Raw genomic sequence first — 17,444 nt, 5'->3', positions numbered from 1 at the left:
CCGGTATAAGAAATTATTAAATAACTATTTTTTTTTGTTTGTTGTTATTTAATAACAAACAAATTAGTGTCAGCATACTGAAAAAGTCATTGACAATTACAATACAAAAATCTTTAAATAAATAAATAAATTGATGAATTACTGATTAACTACCTTGCATTCGGTGAAATACATCTCATAGATGAATGAAAGTCGCTCATTATTAATTTCTAAATTGTTTTTTCTAAATAAATAAATTACTACCACCAATCATCAATCTCTTCAATTAAATGTTGCTAATTTATTTACAACTAAAATAATAAATAAATAATTTCCACTAAAAAAAATATAACCAATTGTTAACAAACGAATCACGAGTGTACCGAATGCCGCTATTTTGGATTACGTGACTCACAATGAAGACGATATAATTTAATTTATTTCGCGCAAATAAATAATTTTCAATGAAAATAAAAAATAAACTTTAATTGTTGAAATTTTATAGATTTTCAAATGTCAAATAAAATTAAAATTGTTTAAAAAATAATTTTTTTTTCTAATTATTAATTTAAGAAGTACTTGATGACTAGCGTAATGATAATCTGACGCTTTAAAATGTAAAAATATAAGTATATATTTATATATACGTATATACGTATATGTGTATATAAGAATATGTATAGTTTGAATCCATAAGTACCTCTACCCTCCATAAGTTTGGGTTGCGGTCAACTAGTCAGATCGACAACATTCCAAATTATTAAAACTCTAGAAAATTTAAAATTCCGCTACATTCAAAGTTTATAAAATACATTAGCTTAAATAGAATAACAGCCGAAAAACAATTTTGTAAATTATAAAACACCGGGTTATCGAATAAAAGTAAATATAAATCTTATATTCCTCAAGAGTTAAAATTAATTTGATTTCGAAAAAGGGTTGTTCCGACGTATATTCATCCGAATACTCATCTATCCGAATAATGATTCGGCCGAAAATTACTCATCCAAAAAATTGGAAATTTTTCTTAGATGGTCCACCTTTACAATCATGAAATTTGAGTGTTTTCCATACATGCTTGTAAATTAAAATAAAATTAATTTTCAAAAATTAATTAATTTAAAATTAATTAAAAAAAATTTCTAATCTAATTATAAAATTATTTACATTTTTCGGCTAAATGAGTGTTCGTCTGTTCATTCATTTTGGCGTATAAATTTTCGTTGTTATGTTTTTTAATTTATTGAGACTTTGTAACTTTGAAAGATTCTATTAATATAGCTTTAGATTTTTCTTTATTTAAGATTATATTTTTCGGAATTTTAAAATTTGTAAAATTAATTATTTTAAATTACATTTAATATTTACTTTCTAAGTTCTAGTAATTTATTAATTCGGAATGTTGTTAGTCTGACTAGTTGACTGCAACCCATAAGTTTGACCAATAAGTTCTTGACTAGAATCGGCCATTTCTTCATGAAACGTTGAGGTAGTCAAATCTATAGACGTGTTTACGTAGCAGAGTGATTTTAACCACGTGGATTGACTATTGACATTAGATTCAAATCCAGCCGCAGATCCTACTAAGTTAATAAATCATTGCGATAATGATGGTGTACCAGCAACTCATTATCTATTCCATCCCAAACAATATGGAAATTGTCGATATTTTGGACCTGAGATGTTCCATAAAATCCACCTTCGATCATCGAAATTTATTTATAATTTAATTCATTATGGGGCTGACATTTATGGACTTATAAACAACGATCCAGCAACATTTTTACCCAATCTAGTACACAGTAAAAAAATTTTCGTAAAATTTAACATAAAATTTTGTGTAGATGTTTTTTTTACATAAAATTTATGTTAATTCTACACAAACGGTTTGTATTGATCAATCCATCCATTTTTTAACACACTCAAGTGTTAATTCAAAGTAAAACTACACTTTTTTAATGTTACTGGCCAACCAACACAAAATTTATGTTAAAGAATTCTTCATATTTAGTCACGTATGCCACACAAGATAGACATGTAAATGTGATAGCCTCAACGTCATTTTAATTTGGTGGATTTTGATTTGTGTCATTACGTAAAATACTTAAATGCAGCTAATAAATATACAATTGTAGTGTATAGCAATTAAAAACTAAGTAAATAAAGGGTAATTTATATTAAAACATCCGATAACAGAATTGTAACCTTAAAATTCATTACAAGGTTAATGTCCTTTCTAGTGTGAATCTAGAAGACAGAATAAATTTTAAATTATGAGGAAATAAATAAAATAAGAAAAATTATAAATTTTATGATTATGAATCTAGCAGACATGTTGATTTTTTTTGACAAATTATTTACAAGTTAAAAAATACTTAAAAAAAATTACACGAATAATTCTTCAAATTTTCTACAAGTGAAATTTTTTTTTTTTAATTTTTGTAATAATTTTTCATTAAAAAAATTGTAAAATTTTCAGATGTCGGCTAACTTAATTTTCATTTATTTTTTTTTGAATTAGACAAAAATAAATAATTGAAATTAATAAATTATTAGAAAATAAACTTACAGTTTTTTAATTTCCTACATGTGCATTTTTCCTTTAATTTATTATTTTCAATTGCTCATGTATTTTTTTAATCACAAAATATATATATATATATATATATATATATATATATATATATATATATATATATATATATATATATATATATTTAAATTATTAGTAAAACTCACATATTTGACAGCTGATCTGAGTAACACAAAGAAAAAGTTACAATCAACACTTTATTTGTGTTATGGATAACATTTAAGTGTGTAGAAATCCGAGAATCAGCCAATGAAAGTTTTAACATATTTTTGTGTTACTTTTAACACAGAATTATGTTGATTTCATCAATACAAACAGTATGTGTAGAATTAACATAAATTTTGTGTAAAAAAATCATCTACACAAAATTTTATGTTAAATTTTACGAAAATTTTTTTACTGTAGCTTACAGAAATTGCCCAGGTCTACTAAAGGCGATTTTGCCTTATTACACTGATATGTCCTTATCCAGGGTTTTATACTACGTCACGCTTCCCATCGATGAAAGTTCTGATGACTTATTCCGTCCCCATCCAACCGACTATGTTAAGCGAAGTCGTTATCTGGAAAAAATCAGAATAAGGCGCCAAGAGTCTATACAGGTTGCTATAGAAGATCTGGTCCTTAGGCGTTCACTCAGATTATTCGTTCCCAAGGAAGAAATAAAATTGATGGATAAATTAATTACTACTGACGAAAATATCAGAAGGATTGTAAATGACTACAAAATAAATTTCATCGAGAAACAATTGAAAAATGTATATATTAAATTCAGCGGTAATGAAATGACAATTCATGATCTTTTAATGCAAATTTATGATAGTAAAAAATTAATGATATTGGCGCGAGACAAGAGTCTACAAAAAGTTTGATCCGAAACTAAATTATTGATCTACCATTTCGATTTTGATCTCCTTCATGTGCCAAGTAAAATAAGAATTAATAGATTTAGCGTAAGGCTAAATCTACTTGAAAAATTGAAAAGAATTTCGTCACTCAGAGAAGCTATTTCATTACCGTATGAATTATTAATATTAGATATTGTTGAGTATCTAAATAACGAAGAATTGGACATATTTATTAGTGCTTTTTATAATCCATACTAGCTTACTTATAAAAAGCATACAATTAAGGAATACTTTTTAAATCCATGTCCATGAGAATAATTGTTTTTATCTTTGGTAGATAGAATATTTGTATTTAGACGAGATTTTCTGCAGTTTTTTTTCTTTATATGATGGCAGTTAAAGTACAATATGTGTCGGCCGCAGCCACGATAGTAGAGAGAAGAAGAAATATTAAACCTGAAATGAGAATTTTATCTAACAAATATATTTGAAATATTATCAAGCATGCCAATACTTAAATTTTGGTACAGTATTTAATTTTATTTAATCGATAATTTTAAAAAATAACTCATTTCTAGTAATCTTAAGATTATTCTAAAGTTGACGTTAAATTTAATAAGCTTTATTTAAATTAAGTATTGTAATTTAATATATAGTTTTTTACAAATAAAAATTTTAGATGATAAAAATTTAATATCTATTTTAATTTATGACATTTAAACATAACACAAATTCTTCGAATAATTTTAAATTATAACATATAAGTGTGAATAAAAATTTTATTTCAATAAATAAGTATAGTGTTTCATTCTTCGTTAAAGTATTTAGTACCTAGATGATCGAGACTTATGTATCATCGGGATATGCGTAAACGACACCTACCCGTTTTTTTATATCCAGGAATAGACTAGCAGCGCCACCTGGTTAAAAAGAAATAGGTAGTGTCAGAAAGAACAAATTTAAACTTACACAGAGTATAGGTTAGAATTTCTTAATAATATGACAAAATAAAAACATATTTTTATACTACTAAATTAAATTAGTAATTATAATTACTAAGAAAAATTTATAAATAATGGATGAAATACAGTACAAATTATCATCAAATAATTCAATTCTTATTACACATGTAAGTATTTATTATTAAAAATAAAAAATAAAGTAATAATAAAATAATAATTTCAGGGGATTTCAAAAATACTTGAGATAATCAAGAATAAATTAAGTAACAACGAAGATCCTTTAAAGGTAATTTAATAAATTTATTCAAGTTATTATTAACAATTTCAATGAATTTTTATGAAAATTAAGTTAGCCGACATCTAAAAATTTTTAGAATTTTTTTTATTGAAAAAATGATTACAAAAAAATAAAAAAAAAAATTTTATTTGTAAAAAACTTGAAAAACTATAAGTGCAATTTTTAAAAAAATACTTTTTAGTTCTAATTTAATAAGAGATAAAAAATTAAAAACGTCGGCTAACTTTTTTATTATTGAATTTTTTTAGAAAGAAAATTTCTAAAAATCTCTGACAATTTTTAGAATGTTTATAACCAATCGAATATTGCAAAAGAAACATTTTTAAAAATTTACACGGGGAATTTATTTGCTAAATATTTTTTATTATAATTTAATCATTATAAAAAATAGATTCCAGAACTAAAATCACTCTTCACAAAATGCAAAAGCGAGAACGCAATAGTAAGCCTAGTATCCTGCCACGCAGTGGTTGCTCTCGCAGAGTCCGGACTAATAGAAGTCTCAGAAACTCTCTCAAAGCTGTCAGCAATGTTAGGAGAAACGAAGAACTACTCCGCAGTGACTTCAGCAATTTGCAGCTTGTTAACTTTGATCTTAAAATTTCACTCGGGGAGCTACGAATGTCCGTTTTCAATTCAGGCTCCTCAGCACCCGCTGATAACAGTTCTGAACGAGAAAGCCGACTCCTGGCGCAGTGTTCTAGGAGACATAAAGTCAATGCTTCACGACTGCAAGCCAAAAGCCGTTCGAAACCACGTGGAACTCCTGAGGCCTGTATTTATATATATAATCGCCAACCCGACCAATTCATCCCTAGAAAACTGCCGCCAGCAGGCCTGGAGTCTCCTCATAAGAACACCAGGCGCTCTGGAGCTGCAATTAGAAATCATCCAATGGTTACGCACCATCAACTTGAGCTCCTGCATAACCACCAACAATTTAATTCTCGAGTTTACGGAATTAGCAGTGACAAAAAAAAATTTTAAATTATTTTCAGCTTTAACACCGTTGATCATGGCGCTGGCTTTTGATCTACTGAAGCACAATTGCGACCCGAGGTCGAACATAGTTATGATCGAGTCTATTCTTGAGTCTACTGGAACCGAGGACATTAATCACCTTAATTTCATGCACGAGAGCTTAATTTCCAGTGTCATACTTTCAATATTATCTGAAATGCTGGTCATAACACCGGTTATTTATCTCCACGATTTAATTAAAATAGCCGCTTTAATTGTAAATAAATTAGGGTGTAATGAGATTGTGGCTTATTCATTATTAGGCTCGATTTTGCCGTGGATGGCCTACGCGACGCCTTTATCTTCAGAAGCCCTTGAAATTGCCGATAATTTAATAATTACAATCACCACTAAAACATTTACCCGCAATAAATACCCTGAAAATATTTACAACGATGATTTGTACAATTACTTGAGCCACTCGAGTCGGTATGTTCAATTTTACACAAACCTGTGTGTACATATCGAGTCATGCGTTAATTTAAACACTTGTCTGGATAAATTATCAAATATTCCCAAAGAATTTCTGTACAATTATAAATTAATTATTGGAGGAATTTTTCTCAGCAGTAAATCTACAGAGACAATTTTAAAAGCGATTAGCTTACTTGTGAGAGTTGCTAAAGAAAATAATTCTTATGCAGGTCATGTATTGTCAATGCTTCTGTACAAATTATCAAAGTCTAAAGAAATAGAAGTGACTAAAAAATTATTGTATATTTTGCCTGAATTGGCGGTGAGTAAAGAAAATGTACCGATAATTATTCAAACTTTACAAACGTTCTTAGCTGCTGATAAACCATTGAAATATGTAGGAGTGAATTTATTTCTCAAGGCCTGGATGGTTGAGCCGCGCTGTCATAGATATTTAATGATGGGATTAATTGATATGAGCTCTAACGACAAGAGTATGGAAGCTAACATCACTTGCGCGAAAGCTATGGTATTTATTTGCGAGAACAGACCCGAGCATGGAGCCGAACTTGTGCCATTGTTGTCACAAATATTAAATAGGTGCGGAGATATAGACGGTAGTGCTGCTAGCGCGTTAGCTTTGAGAGGAATTTCAGCGCTTTGTGATGCTGGTATCGCGGACATTTGCTCAACTTGGCGGGTTTTAGCACCTAAAATGAATAAAGAAGACCGATCGATTGTTATAAAAAGCTTGTGTGATTTTTTCGCAACTGTACCGACCAATTCTGCGCATCCTGAGGACCAGTTTGAAGAGCTGGTAGATGAATCTTTAACTAAACTTTGGGAACTAACGTCTTTTGAGACCACCCGAAACTTAGAAATCATTGAAGCGGCTTTTAAAGCTCTGTCGGCTTACACGATCAGCCAGATAAAAATTTCCGTACTTCCGGAAGTATTTTTGAAAGACTTGCCGGCGAGTAAAGTTAATTCAGAGGAAGTAAAAACAGAAATGGCGTTTACTTACGTACCTAGCACTTGCTGGATTACGATGCTAGAAACTATTCATGAGCCTGCTTTGTCTCTAGCTGGGAATTTGATTATTAAATTCATAACTGATGAATTGTACGGCTTTAAAACGGGAATTTATATGTGGGCGATGGGAGAGCCGATTAATTTTAAGTATCTGCCGGAAAAAAGCCCCGTAAGGGCGGTAGGCGAGTACTTGAGACGGTTCAGCATCGAGAATTTAAACACGGAAAAGAAAAAAATAATGATGGAATGCTTGAGGATATTTTCTTACAAATATCCGAAACCCTTGCCGCCAATTAAGTGGGAGCTGTTTACCAAAGCGATAAATGTCTCTCCCGAAAGCTGGACGGCAGGTATTACGCTTGCTTGTCACCAAGCGGCGGTCTCTCCTTCGACTAAAGAATTTCTCAGCAAGTATCTGACCAAAATGACGAAGAAATGTGATAATTCAGATGTTACAATAACGTCCAAAGAATTCAAAGAATGTTGGCATTTGTGTACTCACTTAGATGACATATGCCGCGGAGTTACTTCTGGAGTTCTCGCTCCATTTTTGGACGTTACTTTAAACTGTATTATTGAAAAAGCGATGGTCGATGATGAGACTGCTGTTGATATGTTTGATCAGCTTATGGGATTTTATTCTAAGACTTTAAAAGACGATCTTGTTCATTTTGATAACAAAACATTGATTTTTGGAATTTTGGAAAAATTGTTTGATAAAATTGACGTTGATAGCAAAATTTTTGAAGCTTATACCAAAGCTTTGTTGGAAATGACGGCTGAAAAAATAGAAAGAATTACTCTTCCTAATGTATGGGAGGAAATTACTAATGATAAATTGAGAAAAGCTATTATTATTCGCGCAGGATTAGTTTTAAAGCGCGATAATGAAATTCCATTGAGTTGGATGAATGAAATAATACGTGTGTCTTCTTCAGAACCTGGGTATTTATTTTTATATTATTTTTAAGACGTTATAAGACAATACTTTTACTATCTAATTATAATTTATATACATTAAAAAATAATTTATTTATTTCAGAGTTCAAAAATGCTTACTGAGTAATATGAAAAAAATTCAGAGTAAATTACTGACTGAAAAATCAAATGCTACGTGGTCTTGGGACTTGATGTGTCGCATACAAGCGACGATTGTTAATTCCCACGACAATTACTCCCTTGAAACGACAACCTCGCTCTGTGATATTTTATTTGTAACAATAATAGTACTTGCGTGTGACGATTGTTTTATAGAAAATTACGAGTCGCTAATTACATCGCACGATATAAGAATTCAATTATTTCCACATGCTATGGCTACTATTATCTTGATGCCATTTTGGAAGGATATTACCCAACAGGTACACAATATTTACAACACGAATTTTAAACAAAACTAAATACTTCCTAACAATCTTATGTTATTTATAATTATAAACTATAACTACAACTACAATCTAGTCCGTTTAAATCTAATTCACGGTTATTTTCTTTGGCTCCGTGTCTTTATTAATCCGTAATAATTTCTAATGAAAAAAATTTCTCATGCAAAAAATTATCACTCAAAAAGTTCTTTCCCGTATTGTGCCCTTTTATTATGATTTTTGTGTAGGTTTAAAAAAATAATACCGAATAAATTTTGACAATGAGAAATAAAGCTTTTAAGAAAATATTGTACAAGAAATTATTGCTGAAAATTTTTGTCATTAAAAATTATTACGGATTAATAAAGACACGGAGCCAAAAAAAAATGGTGACCATTTTTTTTTTACTTTACTTTAAAATCTATTGTTTCAGATTATGGAGTGGCTAAACTTTATGAGAAATAGTACACTAGCTACGTCGTACAAAATTGTTTTTCACAATACACTTGTGTCTCTAAAAGAACAACGACACCTCAATGACTTGTGGCCAAAATATTTGTCTGTTAAAAGTCCGATCCAGTTATAATAAACTTTGTTAATTAAAATATCGCTTTTCATAAATATTGTGTGCGCTTACCTATTAGACTTATAAATAAGTTAAGTTAATCTTAAAATTAATTCAGTTAAATTAAGTAATAAAATAATTATTTATATAGTCTCGTCACATGTGCTGGATGTGACGATATTCATAATGCTAGACAGACGTCTCGGTATTGTCTAACGCCATCACCGTCAAGGTATTTGGCCGCGACCCGCTGAGTACTTGTTCCTCTGGAGGCCTCATTCGTGGTTCCAGGATGTTTCTTTTCGTCTCAACGTTTTTCTTTATCGGCGTACGACTTGGGCTTGATTTTCTACTGCTTGGATATGATTTTAACAGACGAGCTCTGTAAATAATTAAATTATAAAAAATAAAATCGGGAAATCAGTTGACCGCTCATCAGGCCAATCCTAGAACTTCCTGCTAAGTTTGAAGTTTTCTTTTAATATTTGAGCTTTTCAAAAGCTCAAATCAAAGTTTTTCACATTTTGAGCTCTTCGAGCTCAAAATATATTTATTAAACAACTATAACTTTTGAATGCGTCGTTCGATTTTGGTTTTTAAAAAAATATTCGACGCAGTTTTTAAAGCACAAAAAAAAACGTATAGGTATATATTAATTGGTTAAGAATTCTCGAAGATATCTTGAAAAAAATACCAAAAAACAAAATTTTGCAAATTTTTAAACAACTATAAGTTTTGAATGCGACGTTCGATTTTCATTTTCAAAAATGCATTCGGAACAGTTTTTTAAGCTCAAAAAATGTATAAATGGTTTTATTATGATTTTTCCGCATGCTTTAAAGTTATTATAAAAAAACAAAAATTCAAATTTTTTTTTTGGTTTTTTCTTTAAATTTCTTTAAAATGACTCGATGGATTAACACTCAAATCTAATCAGAACTAAGTTTTGATAAACCCTTTCGAATGACGTGTCGTAGAATTCCATCGGTTGATTCGTTTTTGAGAAACCGTTCGACAAAAATTTATTTACACATACACGGCCGGACACCTTGGCGGGAATGGTTAGAATGGCTTCCTGGGACCTCAAAACGTGGAGATCCAATGAAAACTCGACTTTCGAAAATCGGACCGAAATCAATAACTTCTTTTTGGTGGAAAATTTTCAATTTTCTTAGCAGGAAGTTAAAAAATTGACACAAATAACTTACGCATCAATAAGTTTTAGGTGTAATCTAGAGTAAACTTGGTACTCCTCATCAGTAAACTCAGTCGGATCATGTCTAGCATGTTCATATAAATCACAAAACTGATGGATCATACGCTGTCCGCTGCCATTTAAAGCCGCTGCGAGTGTTGTTAGTAAATAAGCTCGCAAATTTTCAGACGGGTGACGTTTTAAACAGTTGTCATATTTTGTTATTTCTGCTTCTATAATTAATCAATAAATCATGAAAATTAATGTAGCACATATTTAAAAATTTTTTAACAAATAAATTATGGCAAAAAAAATTTTTAAAAAAATTGACATCTAGAAATTTAAACAAATAAAAAATGTAATTTTTCAAAAATAATTTTTTGGAACAAATCTTTTTGTTAAATAAAATTAAAAAATTGTCAAATGGCTGCTAACTTGAATGTCACTAAATCATGAAAATTAATGTAGCACATATTTAATAATTTTAAAAATTTTATAACAAATAAATTATAGCAAAGAAAAATAAGAAAAAAAATTGACATCGAGAAATTTAAAAAAGTAAAAAATGCAATTTTTCAAAAATAATTTTTTGGAACAAATCTTTTTGTTAAATAAAATTAAAAAATTGTCAAATGGCTGCTAACTTGAATGTCGTTAATAAATCGTGAAAAATAATAAACCAAGATAAAAAAAAGGCTTGTAAAATCCTTACCAAGAGTCTTAACATCATCTACAGCTTTTAAACGATAATAATGAGGTGGTACTTGGCTTCCTGGCTCCATAATATATCTAGGATCACTAATTAACTGTGGTTCGTGTTGTATCCTAGGAATTACTTGGATTCTCCTCTCTAATTCCCTCTTCAAAGACTAAAAGTAATAATATCATAAAAATATCTTTAATTTTTATAATTACTTTACAACTTTAACCTTAACAGTGTATACAAACTTTTTTAGCATCCTGTCCTATAGAAATGTGGGGACCTCGACGAGATCTCAGCGCGAATCTCATAATTTGACGTTTAGCAAATATAAATAGGAGTAAAAAAGTTAAAACACCAGCAGCTATAAACACAACAATTGTTACTCCTGACAGTTCTTCTGTCATGTTTAAAACGTGACTACAACTATCAGCTGATCCTTGGCTCGTTTATCTCGTTTATCCACAGCGTCGATATAGTAGAAAATTTAATTTACACACTCGTCACAGAACTTTGCAATTACAATTAATTGATTGATATTTTTATGATTATTAATTTTGTCAATTAGCTGCATTGATATGCCAGAAATCACGGTGGAAGTACATTTTATTCAAAATACTCTCCATCGCTTTTTTAAATATAGTTTCGTTGATAGCCACTATCTCGTCCAGGGAACTCTTTTGTTCTCCGCTAAACGGTGGGTTTAATTTTATGAACGACAAAATAAATTTACTGTAATTTTTGTCCTTAGAGAAAGTCGTCGACTTGTCTAGTAGCAGCTGAATCAATCGGTCTTTTAAATTATTGTCTATTTTAATGTTTATCAGCGCGGGAATCATTGACATGTGCCAGACTTTTATCTCTTGAATGCTTGTTAGAAAATCCCTAAATAGTAATTTAATATATTAATTTATAATAATTATCCGAAACTGGAATGAAAATACATTTACCAGATATTTAATAATTTTGGTGACAAATTATTGCAAAAAAAATTAGGAAAAAAAATTGACATTTCAAGTTGCTGTAAGTATAAGTTTAGTTTCGCTAATTGTTTTCTATTTTTGAAATGTATTTTCAAAAAAATTTTAATGGATAATAACACGAGAAAAATCTATATTTTATTTACATTTTTCTAATTTATTAATTCATATTTTTTTAATTGTTGAACTTATAAATATTTTTTAATTGTCCGATAATTAAAAAAAAAATTTATCTCAATTATTGGACGAATAAAACATAATTATTCATCCGATATCTAAGATAACTTTTTTTAACTATCGGACGAATAAAATATAATTTATTCGTCCAAAAATTTAAAATAATTTTTCAACTGTCGGACGAATAAAATATATTTATTCGTCCGACAATTATAACGAAAATTAAATGTTCCAACTATTGGACAAATAATAAATATATATATTCATCCGATAGTTTAGACAATGACTATTGATTGTGGGGAAATAATTTTATATTTCTGAAATTGTTGGAAAAATAATTATTTGATATTTTTCCGATAATTGAAACTGATATTTTTTTTAATTATCAGATAAAAAAAAAATAATTATTGGTCTGATAATTTCAACAATATATAATAATTTTCTTATTATAAATTAGCGTTATTTAAATTATCGGACTAATTATTTTTTATTCATCCGAATTGTCGGATCACTAGTAAAAAAAGCCAAATAAAAAATGCAATTTTTTTTAAATAAGTTTTTCGAACAAATTATTAAAATTAATTTAGCAGATATCTGACAATTTTTATGATTTTTCTTAATGAAAAAATTATTTTTAAAAAGTCCTTAAAAAAATTTCACTTATGGAAGATTTAAAAAACTTAGTGTCATTTTTTGAAAAATATTTTCTTAATTTTAATTTAATTAAAGAAAAAAATCAAAAAATTTTTAATTGTCTGCTGATTTCTGTATCATAAAAATTTGTTTGTTAAAAAAAAATAATACGAAAGTTAGCCGACATTTTTAATTTTTTGATTTTTTTTCAATAATTAAATTAGAACAAAAAAATATTTTTTAAAAATTGCACTTACAGTTTTTCAAGTTTTTTACAAATGAAATTTAAAACAAATTTTTTTGTATTAATTTTTTCAATGAAAAAAAATTCTTAAAATTTTCAGATGTCGTCTAACTTAATTATCATTAAAAAAAAATTAAAAAATAGTCAAGTGACTGCTAACTTTAATTTCATGACATTAGAGATAAATTTTATATAAAATTACTTACGAGATAAGTTCAGCTTTCTGCTGTCGTGGGTAATTTTTTATAATATCACATACTACTGAAGTGTCTTTCAAATCAGCATTTACCAAAGGAATGAATATCAACTTCTGAACATCCTGAGGGAACTTATTCATCAATTTATTCACTGCAAGGGTGATAATTCTCGCAGGTTCTTCTAAATCAATAATCTGTAAAAAAATTATTTCAATACAACCTGGAAAAAATAATAAGCTTTTAATAATTACCTTTTGGAGTAATAATTTAGAACAAATAGGTTTAATATATTGCACAGCACAATCTCCTTTCATGTCACACAAAGAATTACACAGATCATGAGTATTATTCAAGTTCAACCTTTCAGCCAATTTTTCAATCACTGTCAAAACTTCTGAGTCCGTCAAATCTTTCAAGAACTCGATATTTAATTTCTTGCTTTGCTCTAGGGCCTCAAATAAAATTTCCACGAGATTATACAGATCAGCTCCCTTGATCTCAAGAGCAACAGGTGTCGCGGGTTTCTTTCGCTGGACTTGTGTAAAGAAAAATTGCGATGACGGAAGCATGGACTCATCAGCTGACTCGTCTTCGTCGACTTCATCAATTTCCATAGATTCATCTTTTTTTTCTATTTCTTCTTCGGTTTCCTAGAGGAAAAATATATTTTTATTGGTAAATAAATAATATTTGACAGATGTTTATCATGAACTAACCTCTGAATTAAATAACCTATGCCAAGCAGAGTCACTAGATTGATAAGTTGGCTTTAATAAGTCTTCATAGTTTGTCAATTTATTTATAGTCGCTTCAGAAAGGGAATATTTACCAAAATAACTTGAATTATTCATTTTTAACTTTTTTTTTTAAATATAAAATTTATAGAGACAAAAATTGTTGTATTTTTCACGTGCTCATATTTTGACAGATGGCGGTGAATTTGAATGTCAGTGAAAATATAACATGGCATTAAAGTTAGCAGTCGTTTGACCATTTTTTAATTTTTTTTTAATAAATAAATTTGCTCCGAAAAATTATTTCTAAAAAATCGAATTTTTAATGAAAATGAAGTTAACCGACATTTAAAAATTTTTAGAAATTTTTTATTGAAAAAATTTCAATTAAACAATTTAAAAACAAAATTGTCACATGTAAAAAACTTTAAAAACTATAAGTGCAATTTTTTAGAAATATTTTTTTAGTTGTAATTTAATTAATAAAAAAAATCAAAAATTTTTACACGTCTCCTAACTTCAGTGTCATGCATTTTTAATTTTTTTAATTTTCTAAATATCAATTTTTTCTTCTCATTTTCTTTGACATAATCTATTTGTAGAAAAAATTCTTTAAATTATAAAATATCTGGTAAACTAATTTTCATAAATATGACAATTAAAAGAAATAAAAAAATCATGATATGGAAGTTTAGAGACATCTGATGATCTTTAGAATTTTTTTAATAAATAAGTTACAGCAAGAAAAATATGTTTAAAAAATTTCTTCTTTAGAAATAAAAATTAAGTTAGCCGATATCTAAAAATTTTTAGAATTTTTTTTATTGAAAAAATAAAAAAAAAAAATTAATTTGTTAAAAACTTGAAAAACTACAAATGCAATTTTTTAAAAACAATTTTAGGTCTAATTTAAAAAATTAAAGAATCAAATACGTCGGCTAACTTTAGTATTATTCTTTAGATCTCGAAAATTATAAACGCATTTTTTAAAAAAAAATTTTCTAAATCTAGTTTATTTTTCCTGAAAAATAAAAAAATTCAGTCTCAAATTTTGCACGTTGTTACTTTAATTAATGAATAATGTATATTAAAATTTAACAACATGAAAATTTATCGAAAAATTTTATTCAGTAAGAAAATAACTATAAACAATAATTCATTACTCTTTTAAATATTCCTGTAAATTTTATAAATATTATTTAATTGTGTATGAAAAATCACAGAACAGAGGAAGAAGAATCGTTGGAATCATTTTTAAATTTCTGAATTTTAGAATGTAAATGTTTCAACGATTCAACTTTACGACGCTGACTATCTTCAATATTATCCCTCGCAGCATAAATTCTTCTCAAATTTAATCCCAGTAAATCCAGCTGGATCTCCGCTAATTCCTGAAGAAGTTCTATCGATACCGCGATGTAACACTCTGGTCTCACCTGGCGAAGAATAGTACTCAGCATTTCTATGGCGTCTGCTCTCAGTTTTTGGACTGAATACTGACTATAAAAAAATACAAAATTAAAACATCTATAAGTAATTTCTTTATAAAAATTCATATAAATTTCATATAAAATTCATATAAATACCTCTCGATTTCTTCTTCATAGAAAGCCAAACACCGATACAGTTCACTCAAATCAAGGATTGCGTTGACGTACTCCATAGGGTTGGATTCAAGTGTATAAAACATGCGTATTTTCGTGAGATAATTATGTGAATAATTAAACAATATTCTGGCTTCACATGTATTCTCAACCAAAGTCGTTGAGACTGGACAGCTATCAACATTATTAAGTTTAAATAATAGCTTAGTTTCACTACTAAGTTTGCTATCATCTTCATCAGTATTTTCTTCTTCATGTATCTCGTTGATTATATCTTCACATGGCGGGGACAAAACAGTGATTTGTTCCATTGCTCCTGTGGGTGACAAATCTTGAGATAAATGCTCAACCATTTTCGAAATTGATGCATTGAATAAACTCAGGCTGTATTTGACCCAACCTTTGGCAACAATCATCAATTTTTCCTGGATGCTTTTCAATCTAATTGAGCATACAAATTATTTATCTCATTTTTTTTATCAAACATTAATAAAATATGAAAATTAATGTAGCACATATTTAATAATTGAAAAAATTTATTAACATATAAATTATGGCAAAAAAAAATAAGAAAAAAAAAATGACATCTAAAAATTTAAAAAAATAAAAAATGCAATTTTTTAAAAATAATTTTTTGTAGCAAATCTTTTTATTAAATAAAATTAAAAAATTGTCAAGTGACAGCTAATTTGAATGTCATTAATGAAACATCTAATAAGTACGACATTAAAATTAGCTGTCACTTCACAATTTTTTAAATTTTCTTTAATAAATAAATTATAGCAAAAAAAATTATTAAAAAAATGGACGTAGAAATTTTAATAAATTAAAAATGCAATTTTTTAAAATAGTTTTTTATAACATGTTTTTTTGTTAAAAAAATTAAAAAATTGTCAAGTGACAGCTAAATTTAATATCATCTAATAAGTACAAAAATAAAATTTTTATTACTTGTCTGAAACTTCTTTTGACAGCTCCAATGCTTTTAATTCGTCCTCATATTTCTTCAGAACAAATTCAGCAGCTTCTAAATGATTCTTTGCTTCTCTAAAATAAAATAATAATTAATTTCTTTACAATAAAATAAAGATAAAAAAAAATACATACTCAAACCGATTATTTGCCGACAGGTAGGCAGCCAAAGTGGTCGACTGGAAAGACCAAACCAGCGGCTCTTTGTCATCCAGCACCAGCTGACGATTCAACATTCGATGATGATATTCCGCGAACTTATCATGCAGTTCCATCTTACTGTAAACAAATGCCAGCATTTGCAGATTGTTGGTCACCAGATGCTCCAGCCTGCTGGTCGCATTGGTCGTCGCGAGAAGAGTACCGGCAAACAAATCATCGCTGCTCCAGAATCCATTTTTTATGTCAGCTGTTTCGTAAACTTTTTCACCAAACTCGAGAATTTTTCTCGCCTCAGTATAGTCTTCTCGCTTGGAAAGAAGGCAAGCGTAATGATTTATGATTCTCAGTGACAAGTAAATTAATTCTTTTGAGGTTATAAAGTCATTTATATCTTTCAAACACTGCGCCAAAAGTTCTTCTGCATCTTGATGCTGGTTCAGGTTTGTCAGCAATTTCGAGCGTTCGTACAATAGTGTCATCTTCATTCCTAGCAACTGGAGATTCTGATCTTCTGAAACTTTTATCTCTTCAATTTTATAAATTGATTCTTCAATCAATTTGTTTATCTGATCAGATTTACTGTCATCTGATTCATTTTCGCTATTTTGCTGTGATTTTTCTAATTTTTTTATTAAATGAAAGTTCTGATTCAGTAATTTAAAGTCTTCTTCATATTTAAGAGTGTCCATAATTTTTTTTTTAATAATTTATTTACTAATTTCACTCAAAATAATAATCAGTTTTTGTAAATATTTGTTTTATGACATCAGA

At 28.3% G+C, this 17,444-nt stretch overlaps 4 protein-coding genes across 4 annotated transcripts; 1 reads left to right on the top strand and 3 right to left on the bottom strand.

Moving 5' to 3' along the window:
- The first annotated feature begins 4,440 nt into the window (after window positions 1–4,440).
- Window positions 4,441–9,110, top strand: LOC123259411 (focadhesin). The gene is made up of 5 exons (XM_044719913.1): window positions 4,441–4,549; window positions 4,606–4,668; window positions 5,072–8,091; window positions 8,189–8,507; window positions 8,944–9,110. Exons 1-5 carry the CDS (start codon window positions 4,496–4,498, stop codon window positions 9,094–9,096), a joined length of 3,609 nt encoding a protein of 1,202 aa, XP_044575848.1. The 5' UTR covers window positions 4,441–4,495; the 3' UTR covers window positions 9,097–9,110.
- An 18-nt stretch (window positions 9,111–9,128) lies between these two features.
- On the bottom strand, window positions 9,129–11,496 carry LOC123259449 (protein C1orf43 homolog). Its single transcript, XM_044719990.1, has 4 exons — window positions 11,219–11,496; window positions 10,983–11,139; window positions 10,284–10,503; window positions 9,129–9,457 (listed from the first exon to the last, which is right to left on the bottom strand). Exons 1-4 carry the CDS (start codon window positions 11,375–11,377, stop codon window positions 9,265–9,267), a joined length of 729 nt encoding a protein of 242 aa, XP_044575925.1. The 5' UTR covers window positions 11,378–11,496; the 3' UTR covers window positions 9,129–9,264.
- Window positions 11,497–11,527: 31 nt separating this feature from the next.
- Window positions 11,528–14,141, bottom strand: LOC123259444. Its single transcript, XM_044719985.1, has 4 exons — window positions 13,918–14,141; window positions 13,453–13,851; window positions 13,211–13,395; window positions 11,528–11,855 (listed from the first exon to the last, which is right to left on the bottom strand). Exons 1-4 carry the CDS (start codon window positions 14,050–14,052, stop codon window positions 11,531–11,533), a joined length of 1,044 nt encoding a protein of 347 aa, XP_044575920.1. The 5' UTR covers window positions 14,053–14,141; the 3' UTR covers window positions 11,528–11,530.
- Window positions 14,142–15,035: 894 nt separating this feature from the next.
- LOC123259428 (KIF-binding protein-like) lies at window positions 15,036–17,363 on the bottom strand. Its single transcript, XM_044719956.1, has 4 exons — window positions 16,647–17,363; window positions 16,491–16,586; window positions 15,522–15,980; window positions 15,036–15,435 (listed from the first exon to the last, which is right to left on the bottom strand). The coding sequence occupies exons 1-4, from the start codon at window positions 17,360–17,362 to the stop codon at window positions 15,153–15,155; spliced, it is 1,554 nt and encodes a 517-aa protein (XP_044575891.1). The 5' UTR covers window position 17,363; the 3' UTR covers window positions 15,036–15,152.
- Window positions 17,364–17,444: the final 81 nt, after the last annotated feature.

Source organism: Cotesia glomerata, linkage group LG2 (assembly GCF_020080835.1).
Source record: "Cotesia glomerata isolate CgM1 linkage group LG2, MPM_Cglom_v2.3, whole genome shotgun sequence".
NCBI classification, from domain to species: Eukaryota; Metazoa; Arthropoda; class Insecta; order Hymenoptera; family Braconidae; genus Cotesia; species Cotesia glomerata.
The sequence above is the reverse complement of the archived record's forward strand: the minus strand, read 5'-3'. Positions and strand labels throughout refer to the sequence as shown.

What these genes read in the sequence shown, in the direction of transcription:
- LOC123259449 (XM_044719990.1), bottom strand. Translation starts at nt 11,377, where the DNA reads ATGACAGAAGAACTGTCAGGAGTAACAATTGTTGTGTTTATAGCTGCT. An exon ending in AGATGATGTTAAGACTCTTG is followed by an intron (nt 10,504 to 10,982) that starts GTAAGGATTTTA and finishes GATTAATTATAG; the next exon opens with AAGCAGAAATAACAAAATAT. An exon ending in CACCTAAAACTTATTGATGC is followed by an intron (nt 9,458 to 10,283) that starts GTAAGTTATTTG and finishes AATTATTTACAG; the next exon opens with AGCTCGTCTGTTAAAATCAT.
- LOC123259444 (XM_044719985.1), bottom strand. Translation starts at nt 14,052, where the DNA reads ATGAATAATTCAAGTTATTTTGGTAAATATTCCCTTTCTGAAGCGACT. An exon ending in CTAAATTATTACTCCAAAAG is followed by an intron (nt 13,396 to 13,452) that starts GTAATTATTAAA and finishes ATTTTTTTACAG; the next exon opens with ATTATTGATTTAGAAGAACC. An exon ending in CAGAAAGCTGAACTTATCTC is followed by an intron (nt 11,856 to 13,210) that starts GTAAGTAATTTT and finishes ATTACTATTTAG; the next exon opens with GGATTTTCTAACAAGCATTC.
- LOC123259428 (XM_044719956.1), bottom strand. Translation starts at nt 17,362, where the DNA reads ATGGACACTCTTAAATATGAAGAAGACTTTAAATTACTGAATCAGAAC. An exon ending in TCAAAAGAAGTTTCAGACAA is followed by an intron (nt 15,981 to 16,490) that starts GTAATAAAAATT and finishes ATGCTCAATTAG; the next exon opens with ATTGAAAAGCATCCAGGAAA. An exon ending in TATGAAGAAGAAATCGAGAG is followed by an intron (nt 15,436 to 15,521) that starts GTATTTATATGA and finishes ATTTTTTTATAG; the next exon opens with TCAGTATTCAGTCCAAAAAC.
- LOC123259411 (XM_044719913.1), top strand. Translation starts at nt 4,496, where the DNA reads ATGGATGAAATACAGTACAAATTATCATCAAATAATTCAATTCTTATT. An exon ending in ACAACGAAGATCCTTTAAAG is followed by an intron (nt 4,669 to 5,071) that starts GTAATTTAATAA and finishes TATAAAAAATAG; the next exon opens with ATTCCAGAACTAAAATCACT. An exon ending in GTGTCTTCTTCAGAACCTGG is followed by an intron (nt 8,092 to 8,188) that starts GTATTTATTTTT and finishes TATTTATTTCAG; the next exon opens with AGTTCAAAAATGCTTACTGA.